We start from the raw sequence: 11,709 nt of genomic DNA, 5'->3' as shown, positions 1-11,709 counted from the left end.
TAGATCTACCTTGTGGCAAGGGGTTTTTTTATTGTGAGATTTGCTAATGTTGATAATAGGGATTTCATCATGTGTCGTGGTTTCTCTTGGGAGGAACGATTCCCCTTGATGGCCAAACCTTGGTATCTAGCATTTAACTCGACTACCAAGTCTTTTGATAAGATTCCTCTTTGGGTTAGATTGTTGAATCTTCCCCTTCACCTCTGGCAGGACTCAGTCTTGGAGGCTATGGGAGAAGCCCTTGGGGAATTCTTAATGGTTGATTTGGTTTCCTCCAATGTCATTAGGACAATGTATGCTCACATCCTTGTGGAGATGGATATCTCTAAAGGGCTCCCTGCTATGATAAAGTTGGCTTCTTCAAGTGGTTCCTAGATTCAGCTTCTTGATTATGAAGGTATTCCCTTTAGATGTAGGAAGTGTCATAATACTGGCCATCTTGTTGCTCAATGCTCCTCTAATAAGGTTAGATTGAAGAAATCACCTTCTTGGTGGTTGAGGGTTTCAAATGATCATTATACGGTTTAGAAAGTTGCTTGGGTTGTGGATGGGTTGGATAGTTCTTCGCATACTAATTTCACTTTGGATGAAGATTTTGTTGATGTCTCTTATGTTCGCATGTTGTCCCTACAACGGTTTTGACTCTCAATGTTGTTCATGATTTGTCTCCTGTTGACTCTGCGGTTCCGAACCTTTTGCCTACTTTCAGTCAGAATTTTGTTGTTGTCCCTTATGTTGCTGACTCTTTCCATAACACTGTTGTTGGCTTTTGGTTGTGGGGGTTTTGGGGGTTAGTGCAGACTGGCAGAAAGCTGCGAGGAAGGTGGAGGATGGTTGGACTTCAATTAAAGGAAAAAAAATGAAAGTCCTCCAAACCTTCATTTGATATGGCTTTACGTTCTCAAAAGAAGGGACCAAAATGTAAATCTTGATGGTCTATGTTTTACTTGGATTGTTTGCCCTCATGGTGGGAACATTAGTGTGTCCCTCTAGTTTGTCGGGAGGTTCTCCACAGTCGTTTTAAGATTCTCATTGTTATATCTTTCTTGTCCCTTTGTACAAGATTTCGAGTCTTTTCATAACCTGTTTGTACTTAATCAAAACAATAGTTAAGTAGATATAACAATTAATAAATATCAAAACAAGAGGTAAAAGTAGAGAGATAAAAACTGATTGGTAAATAAATAACGGCAAGGATTTACAATTGTTCAGCCAAACTAACAAATTTTCCAGCGAACTCACAACTTTTCCGATCAACTCACAACTCTTCCATCAAAATTTCAAATTATTCAAATTATGGGAACAAAGTTCCCACAAATAGCCTATCAGCTAAATTATATATATACTATGCATATATCGTATATGCATGCATGACATATTCAAATATATGTTAAATGAAAATTCTACATATGTATTACAAATACTTGTGTGTGAGTGTGTTAATGTATTAATCGTTAGGGTTAAACAGTTAGGTTATACATTTTAATTTTTGTTCCTTATTTTACAATTTGGTGATGTTCATTTCTATGTATGATGACTTAATTTTTCATGTGTTGTTAAAGTATTTTCTATTATTTGAAACAATAGCAAGCCACGACTTTACACATACCTTGTACATTTGCTTCAAATTTTCTAAAGCTTTTGTTATGAAGTGGTTTCAATTTTCCTTTTCTATTAGAGTTGAAATCTTAATCGATTGTAAGATTAGTTATTAAACAAGTTTCAATGATTCTTCTTGACCAATATTAAGTTGAGTTCCCATTTGAGAAATAATGGTATCAGACTCCTTTATCACCAAACTAATTGTGACTGTTGTTTATAAAAGAATGCAATTATTTTCATTGATGAAAAAATCAATTCTGGAATTTCATTTGAGAGAACCCAATTTCTTGCATAATATCGGGTCCTTCTTAACTGGCAGACTGCTTGAAACTGAAGGAAATTGAATTGTTTAATAAAACCCAATCGATTTGGCTGGTGAAGAGCTTGTGACTTGAAGTCAGTTGACAGGGGTACATAACAGAGATAGTGATGTTGTTTCAGTTTGGTTAGCATGTTTTATGATTTGAGTTGCAAAGAGCATCGAGTGCATGTGTGCGGGCTGGTAAATTTTTCAATTTCAGGAATCACTTTCATTACAAATTTATCCTATTTGTAATAGTGAGGAATATTGTTATTGGGCTATGCTTACAGATTAGCAAATGGGTATATTTGAACCGCTGAGATTTTATTGAATTGAGTTTAATTAGCTAACCAGGTGTATTGCGTTTACTAGAGAAGATTACATGTTGAGGAATGATATAATTTGCCTCTATCCTGTCATTTTGATAACAATAAATGACATTCAATATGCAGATTTTAGAAACCCTTTGATGTTTTGCATCAAATTCCTTATCAAAGTTTAATTTATTACGGTGATGATGTGTACTTGGAAGCTCGAAATTGTTATGCAATCAAAGCATGTTTTGCAGAAACATTATTGCAAAAAAAATGAATTCTATTCTTGATATCTGTAAGTTCAAGTTCAAGTGAGTGACAATTACAACAAATCAATATATATTGTTTTCAAACAAATGGACAAAATGAGTCCATTGCACTTAAATGTGTGCTTTTATCAAATCATAATATGGATAGAATAAGTTCACGACATCCAATGTATGTTATTTTATTGAATCTAATGTGTGTGTGTTATTATCAAATTGTAACACATGAACAAAACAAGTTCATTGCATCCATGTGTGCTATTTTTCAGTGATTATGCACCCGAACTGTGCTAATTTGAAATGGACAAAATAAGTACCAAATTGATACCAATCAAAGCAATAGACTCTTAAAAAAAATTAAGGCCCACCAATGGCCAGTAGGCTCAAGTATAAAAGTCTGAACCCTGTAAGTTCAAATAAATTCTAAAATCTGTTTTGGTAACCGAATTTTAAAAGATGATTGAGGAGTCCAAAATACTCTCCAATTTCAAGACGACCCTTTCCGGTCAAGGGGGGATGTTAACGTATTAATCATTAGGGTTACACACTTAGGTTATCTATTTTGATATTTGTTAGTTATTTTATAGCAGTTGAATTGCTACATGACCGCCCTATTTATGCAATGACTCAATGAATTAAGATACAATAAAGTTTTGATTGTTTTTTGATTATCTTCTATTTTAGCGGAGTGACCAAAAAATAACCTCTGTATCAACATCCAAGGATAAAACAAAAGAAGTACTCAAAATCTCTTATGATAAATTATAGTCTGCAGTTTGCATGAGACACTGATGAAACATAAATTATTTGTATTAAGGATTTCAAAACTGACGGGCCACGAGTTGGCATAACACACTAGTTAAGCATGATTTATTGCAAGAAAGATTTTTTCTCAATAATATGGCATGTTATTAGGTGACAAGGGCATGTGCTTAATGTAAGCAGTGTAATCATTATTTAGGGTAGGAGAATGATGGTCAGTTAGATAGAATTTCAAGAAAACAATTGTTTGAGGGGTCCAAGCTACATTATATTGTAAATTAAATTGTCAAAGATGCACTGTTGTCCAATCTCAGGATAAAAGAGTCAAGTTGATCATAAATGATTTGGACTTTTAACTGTGGGTTTGTCTGGTGTTAGGATATAGCTTCTCCTAATCTTAATGATGCAACGAAGAGTGTGATACAAAAATTTGACACAGCTAGATCCAGAAACACTAATGGTCACTAATATGTGACTGTGAAAATAGCATCTCTCTAAATTCAAGTTTCTGCTATTGTGAATGCTTTCACAACCTGCAACAAGATTTAGCTATGATAGCAGCTGAAACATCTGAAATGTAATATTGCAAGATATAACTCGGGAAGTTACTCTATGATTGAGGTTAAATAACTTCCGTCAAACTAAGATTTTGGGATCTCTGTGCAAGGATTCTTTGTTGGATAATGTTGCACTCCTGGATAGATGGACTCTGTACCTGTTGGCGTTCCCTGTCTGAAACCTGTAAAATTCAAAGAATGTTGTAAACTTTGGTTTGTCAATGCCTCAAAAAATTGATTATTTTGCTTGTTCATTGATTATTCTGCTTGTCAATGATTCATACTACTTAGCTTTGAATAGAATGCTTATAAGAATAATATACATCATGTCAAAGGGAAACCACAAATCATCTGGTCACATCTTAAGAATACTGGTTAAGAAGAAGAGCTTTCTAGATGCTCTTCAAAGGGGTCTGTTCAGTTACCAGAAGACCAATTTCGAGAAACTATCATTATAATGAACTATTCCTTTGATTGAAATAAACAAGGGTTGCACAAAAATATTTTAGCTTCAAGCTCACAGCATAGGCTTGGATTGGATTTCTCTGCAAATCCAATGCTTCGAGAATAGATTATAATTAATCTGTGTCAAAGGCATTCCTGCTTTCAAGCAGCAGTTCAAGTGTCCTTTGGTTTGAGATTCACACAAGATATTGAACTGCAATTTTTTTCCAAGTGTCACATATACTGCAGAGCAGGTTCACCCTACGTCAACTGTGTTTTCAAGAAGGCTGTCCACATCTGGAACTAATGTTATTCGCTTGTTTATATCACCTAAAAAACAGCACTCTTTGGTAACTGAATTGATAGCGGCAACATCTTGAGCAAAAACACACTCAGATCCAGGTACAGCCTGAAGCAATTTTGTGGGGAAAAAAGTCAGGACGCTGAACCAGATATATGCGTGAAGAAGAATATTATGTCCATAGCAGATCTAACGTGCACAAAACAAATTCAAGTACCTGAATACAGAAAAAGCAGCATGGGAACAGTTACTTACATCTAAGAGTATGTCACCAAGCTTCATCTTTACTGCACCACTCTCATATACAAGCAGTTTCCCCATGAATCCCGCTGGCAGCCTTTCAAGGATAAAACTTTCTTCATTACTAGTACTTGAACCACCAGAGCTACTAGCTGACTTATCATCTGACCGGCTAACATCTTTACCATTTGCACCAGTACTAGTTTCAGTAGCATTCTCGGCCTTGACAACAGGTAACCTACCTAATGGTAGTGAACCTGGAAGCTGGAAAAAGAAAATTTTGTCATCGGTGCTCTGGTTCTGCAAGCAAACAATTAAAAAAGTGTTAAACATGAAAGGTCGCAGAAGTACAAGAATAAGTTGCAGATGGAAATCTGCAGTTCAAGGTTGAGTGTTCGCAGAAATAATTAATCCCATGTAACAAACCCATAAGTCAAGTTCTTCTGCCGGGACTATGGTATCCTCGTCAAATGTGTTAGTTGATCCTTCCCCAAATTCTTCTTCATCTAGCATCTCTGTAAATAATATACACATATTAACCATTAATACAACTAGAACTATAACATCTCCATCAACAAATTTTTATTCTTATGTGCTGTAGGAACTCTTTAAGAACATGTAAAAAGAACACTACCAGATTTTCCAGAGTATGGCTTTCTTAAAGGAAGAGAAATAGGATAGTACGTAGAATAGTCCTGCAGGACATAAGGTTGACAAACTAGCCATCAGAAAATTGAAAGGTCACTCTGTAAAGGTTCCAGCATTAATTTGGAGGAGTTCAAAGATTTGCCATAGTAGGTTCACACATAATAGAAGCTTACCATGGGTTCATCATATTGCTTTGATCGTTTTCCAGTTTTGTCATCTATAAGCATTCCTTCATAGGCATCATCTGAGCAGAAAAGTTAAGCAAACAAATGCCAGAATGAACAAATAAAAATATCAGATCCTTAGAAAGGAAAAAGAAAATATCCATTTTACACGGGCAGCACTAACATAATAGAAAAACAAATTCTAACTTGTATTATTTTTCAGAGGCAGAATAATTTTGAAATAGAGTTATCCATTTATACCATCGATTGATGGCTTTTTGTCCACTCCCCGAGAGCTTCCTGCACCACCTCCACCACCACCACCTCCACCTCCACCTCCACCTCCTCCCCTGGAAAAGCCTGGTACTGGTCTTCCAAAGGAGCCACTTGATCCATACCCAAATGCAACTCGTACAGGTGCAACTGGTACACATTAATAACTTCAATCATTACTCAATTTAAAAATACAGCATAGCAGTTTGACATAGTCTGAGACTATCCCAATAAATTATTTGTGTTATAGACTTATAAATATCAAATATAGAAAAATAGTATGTCCCAAACACAATCAACCTAGCAAAACCAAGTATTTAGAAAAATTAACATATCAACAATTGTAACAATTTACTTTTAGATAATAGTAAAATAGTCATGCTTAATCTTGTGCCAAACATGGCACTAAGATTTGGATATCAAAAAATAGTTTATTATAGTACAGCCTAAATTAGAACCTTGGACATAATATTGTAAAAACTTTTAGAGAGGATGCTAGAATCAGAACTACAATTACTAATGAACCAAATTGATTTTTGACAAAAAAATTGAAGGAAAGTTCAGCTTGAAAACTCCCTATCGTTCTAACAATGGTTTTGGAATCCTGGATCATTCAGAAAAGGGAAGGTATAAGGAATGATAAGCCTTTTCCCTTAACAAAAGGCTGTTCTCCAAAGCTCTGAGAATCAAAAGGCATTAATAATTTAATAATTTCAATACATTCTGAATGGTAAGAACCTACTTAGTTGGGAAAAAATCAGAGTCAGAATTGACCTTCCTAAGACTCAAAGAACAACTTTTTCTGTGACGTGTAAAGCATTAAAATATTCCCCCGCATTGCATTGACTGACAAAGACGATGTTCTTAGTTATGTTTCCTGGAAAGATGGTTCTTTCCTTCATGAGATCACTGTAATAAAGATTTATTTGCTTCTTTCTGATACAAGGGTTGTAAATTTGTAACTGAATGAAATTAATAAATGTTGGCACTTAAATTGTTCTGAAAATGTTCGAGCTGCTAGGCTTGGGCATATCTGGGGCAGCCAAAAAGGCTTGTTTTAGATGGTTATTTGCTTCAAAAGCTTGATGTTGATCAGGAGCTTACTGCGCTTGGATTGCCTGCTAGGAATTGTGACTTTTGTAGTGTGTTTAGGTCTTTTGAGCACCTATTTTTGTACGTCATTTTGCTAGAAGCTTGTGGTCCTTTCTTTAGGCAGTTGTTCTGGTTGGAATTGTAAAGATGACATTGATTATAATTAAATTCTTGCTAATTACGTTAAAGTCTTTTCTGCTGACTGATGAAATCTTATGGACCATCCGGAAGAAGGTATTCCAAGGCAAAAAGAGATGCCTTACTAAGTTCAAGAGCAAACTCACCTCTCTTACTATTGCTTTGCAGGTTTTTGCTGTTATGAAGACCCCCAAGGATGGGTTTATAGTTCTTCTGGAGGGAATCATGGTTTTGTACAAAACAGAGATAAAGGGCACCCAGTTTTTTTCTCCAGTGCAAAGATAAATTAAATGAAAAGGAGATGATTGTGTTAAAGGAGTACATGGAAAGAGAGAATATCACCAAACCTCTAGAGACTGACGAGCCAAGGACAGAAAACATACTACCAACCCATTGTCAAAGATGTTGATCCTGAGGACAATAATGTGCCCCCTAATGGCACATATAAGTATGACTATGCTGAAACCAATTCAAATATTAAAGGGTCATTGGAATTACAATGCTATGTAATTAATTTTGGTACTGTGGCATCAGATTCGGTGGATAGTAGTTTATGTAATCTGTATCTTTTTATATGATGTCTAACAGTTTGGACTAATGGAGCACAGCTCCTCATAATGTATCATGTATTGTACTCTATATTTAATATTAAAAAAGATCACAAAGCTCCTAGACATGACATAGACAGATGTTCGTGCCTTCAGCACCTAGTGCAAGATCCCATTCATGCAAACACCATCCAAGTCTTGGTGTAAATGACAAAAGTAGTAAATCCATAATAAAACTCAATCAAGACCTCAAATATATGCCAATTCATTCTCACACGCTCTTTTAACTTTGTTGACCTTGCTTTTCCTTTGCCCAGACATGATATTCACAATTATATGCCTGCTATCCAAGACATGGTCGGAATGGTGGATTCCTACCCTCAATATCTAGAGTGATCTATCCCCAAACCTATCATTTCCTTTTCTTTTGTCGACATGTCCATGAACATATATGACAACCTCTATGCATACCAACTAAAATCAAGGGAAAACTTGTTTAAAAAATTCCCATTGATCCCATTAGTACGGGTAATATTATTGAGGAATTTCTATATGTTCAAGAGCTGCATAAAGACAAACAATTGAAAGTCTATAGATGAATGTGCAAAGGCCACTCCATGCTTACCTTGGGCTCAATCATCCTTTCCATCCAGGTTAAACCAAAGATTGTAGACATCCCCTTCACTGTCATCCCTACCTTAGATCACTTTCATGTGGATTTGGGCCACTCGCGTTTAGCAACTATGCAAGCAATCCCCTCCATTGTGCATAATACATACGATCCACCGGACTAGATTTAAATCACTTTCATTACATGAAATCTTTTACTTGGCTTACTTATAGGTTTCTAGCGTACACCCAGACAGCCTCTTCAACCCTGAGCAGACATTTTTTCAGATCTTATGAGAAGTTCTGTTACATCCCAAATCTTGCCCTAATTTTTTTTTTTATAGCCATTGAACCAAAATAAGATTTTCATGATCGAAGTAGTTTTAGTCGTTATATTCATGTGAAATGGATTTAGTTTTTAGTCGTTATATTCATGTGAAACGGATTTAGTTTTTAGTCGTTATATTCATGTGAAACGGATTTAGTTTTTAGTCGTTATATTCATGTGAAAAGGATTTAGTTTTTAGTCGTTATATTCACTTAGTCGTTATATTCATGTGAAATGGATTTAGTTTTTAGTCGTTATATTCATGTGAAATGGATTTAGTTTTTATTTTGTTGTTAAATTCAATAAATCGTTATATTCATGTGAAAAGGATTTAGTTTTTAGTCGTTATATTCATGTGAAATGGATTTAGTTTTTATTTTGTCGTTAAATTCAATAAATCGTTATATTCATGTGAAACGGATTTAACTTGGTCATTATATTCATGTGAAATGGATTTAAGTTTCTAGTCGTGAATACAGTTTATAGCCGTTGAGTTTATACTGTTTTGTAGCCATGAGAAAAGAATATAGTTTTAACCATTATTCAATCAATTATTATTTATGATGGAAATTCCTACTACATTAGTAAATTATTAATTGTGCAATTGAAGTTTTCTTTTGCGAGAATGTTGTCTTGAAGGTTACAGGATAAGGACTCAAGAAGGAAGGGAAAGCATTACGAAATGAGGTCATCGGGAAATTGGGACTATCATGTGACCTAGTTATCAGGAATATCAGGTTTGATCAAAAGACGCCTTGGCAAGGTTGATAGGCTTGACAATTAAAGATCAAAGTGGAATGATTACATGAGCTAAAAATAATAATAATAATAATAAAGATGCAAGATTTTAAATCAAATAAATAAGTTCTTACCTTTATTTATTAAATACATAATATCATTTGATATTATATCATTATCTTGGTTAGAATCACAATCAAATAACTTCAAAGTGGCACCGTTATAATGGGATCTCCAAAACAATAATGTCACTTTGAATATATCCAACTATATTTTAACCAAAATAACCATATAACATTAAATCGTAATAAAACCTTTCACTTTCTTGTCCCAGTGTTTCATATTCTCAATCGGTGGGAATTTTAAACGTCTTCCAACCTTATAACGGCAGGAGATGAAGAGCCAGCCCGCAATTCTTTTTATTCAGGCTTTGTCACTTTCTATAGGGGAGTATCAATGCATCTGCCTGATCGCGTCTTCTTCATGGTAGTCGGAATTAATTAACCAAAAGCCGAGTGGGATAAGTGAAAGCAACTCTCCCTGCCGTAGTTTTGGTTTTCCTTTAAAAGATCTCCCAAAATTCCGTCTAAGTATCATTAGTCTGCAGTATTGTTTGGTGAGTCACGAATTCATTTTTTTTGAAGCAGACGTGAAGCCCATTTTTGTGAGTTAGGATCCAGACTATATAGAAGACTTAATAAGCAGAGCACTCAGCAAAAGCATAGACAAGTAAGGTGTTTTAATAACATTCACATTTCCTTGCTCACGGGTTCCATTATTTATGTCTTCTTTATTTCTGAGTCGAATTAGAACAGAATGAATACTGAGTTGTATCATCACATCTGTGCTCATCGTAATGATAGAAAATCAGCTGAGATGTAAACGCTGTTTAGCAATCAAGTAGATGATGCTTAGGCAAATATTAAGACTTCTGATCTTCTTTTATTTATCTGATATTCACTGCTATTCTGAATATAGAACTATAGCAATGACAGGCCGTATCTTAAATCTGTAGCATTGTGTCATGGATTGTTTTTTTTAATCAATCAGAATCAGTAATATGATTAACACTGAACAACCAGGGAAACTCTAAGAATGAAAATCATAATCTTATGAATAAGATTTAAGGAGTTCAGGCATCAAGGAATCACCAATCTAAGGATTTGATAATGGTGGTGGTGTAGATGAACCTGATACAAGAAAAGAAGGAAAAATGTTAATAACTAATTTCAATAATCTGATTTGCTCATGTAAACCACTTTGATAATTAATTGTCAAGCTGAGCGGTGGAGATCGGGTTACAAAACCCACCTCTGAAATCCCTGGCCAGGACGAATAAAGGGGCATTCATGCCACAACAAAAAAAAAGATCGCGTTGTTGTCCTGATACTTCAGCCATTCAATTGAATAGCTGATGGGACCTCAACCCACCTGAGTACTCCGATGACTGGATCGATGAACATCCCAAGCCTGACCTCAGGGTAGGGAGGGCTGTTCTATTTAATTAGAACCTGTGGGGATAAGTAAAAAGGTCCGCGGTTGGGAGGTTAAGCCCATGATAATGCTTTCCTCTCACCAAAGTCAGAGCTTGGACAATTAGATGGAAAAGTCTCTCAAGAAATAAAAGTACGTATCTCTGTTTTATTTAGGTTCTTTTTATTCTGCTGAAAGATTCCTTTCCATGTAAATAGATGTATCAAAAATAGATTCTTTAAGTATCTTAGAAGTAGTTTTCTCACATTATTTTAGATTAAGGTTGAAATTAGAAATCTTAAACGGTAGAATAAAGTTTGATATTCAGTAATTAATAATAGTTTCAAAACTTGAGATTTACTTTAAAAGAATAGATTTAGATAAACAAACAGATAACTAGAATATTAAATTTAGCTAGGTGCAGAGTAACCGGATGCTACAAGTTCAAAGTGAACCACATCCTTCTTGTTGAGAGGCTGTCCCGTACTCCATAGCTACTCCCTCCAAATGGTATCTCAACCTCCATCAATGGCTTTTGTTCCTCCACCCCTCCAACAACTCGAGGAAAGCAATCCATACGAGGATGGCCCCCTATTCCCCGAGGTTTTGAAGTTCTCTAGAGTGAATTATGTTCCCCCAGACCTTTTTTATCGTTTCTTTACTTCTTCCTACTACATCTTCAATAGCCTGAGGAAAACAACTCGTGATAAGTGAACCTCCCTTTACCCCTGTAATTACCTATCCTCTTGCCTTTATTTTTTCCCTCCTATCTCTCCAACAAAGGAAGAAAAACAACCCATGTTGGAAGACCATCTTATCCTTAGCTCACACTGCAGCACCACCAGACTACAACTCGAGAGTGGGTTTGCCTTATTGAATGCTGATCATGAGCATCCCTCTATGTGACGACC

The 11,709-nt window shown here is 35.4% G+C and overlaps 1 protein-coding gene across 2 annotated transcripts in view; it reads right to left on the bottom strand.

The window, feature by feature from the left end:
- Positions 1 to 4,089: 4,089 nt before the first annotated feature.
- Positions 4,090 to 11,709, bottom strand: part of LOC149541362 (uncharacterized) — a 42,353-nt gene continuing 34,733 nt past the window's right edge. For both annotated transcript variants that reach the window (XM_089796627.1, XM_089796626.1), the window contains exons 7-12: positions 5,861 to 6,022; positions 5,609 to 5,679; positions 5,422 to 5,482; positions 5,214 to 5,302; positions 4,803 to 5,087; positions 4,090 to 4,655 (exon numbers count right to left, since the gene is read on the bottom strand). In XM_089796627.1, the coding sequence (XP_089652753.1) occupies positions 4,503 to 4,655; positions 4,803 to 5,087; positions 5,214 to 5,302; positions 5,422 to 5,482; positions 5,609 to 5,679; positions 5,861 to 6,022 (821 nt within the window). In that variant the 3' untranslated portion in view covers positions 4,090 to 4,502. The remainder of the gene's footprint in view (positions 4,656 to 4,802; positions 5,088 to 5,213; positions 5,303 to 5,421; positions 5,483 to 5,608; positions 5,680 to 5,860; positions 6,023 to 11,709) is intronic.

This window comes from Cupressus sempervirens, chromosome 8 (genome assembly GCF_028749045.1).
Source record: "Cupressus sempervirens isolate cs-2001-9-10 chromosome 8, ASM2874904v1, whole genome shotgun sequence".
Classification (NCBI taxonomy): domain Eukaryota; kingdom Viridiplantae; phylum Streptophyta; class Pinopsida; order Cupressales; family Cupressaceae; genus Cupressus; species Cupressus sempervirens.
Note: the sequence above shows the minus strand (reverse complement) of the source record. Positions and strands in the feature narration are given on the sequence as shown.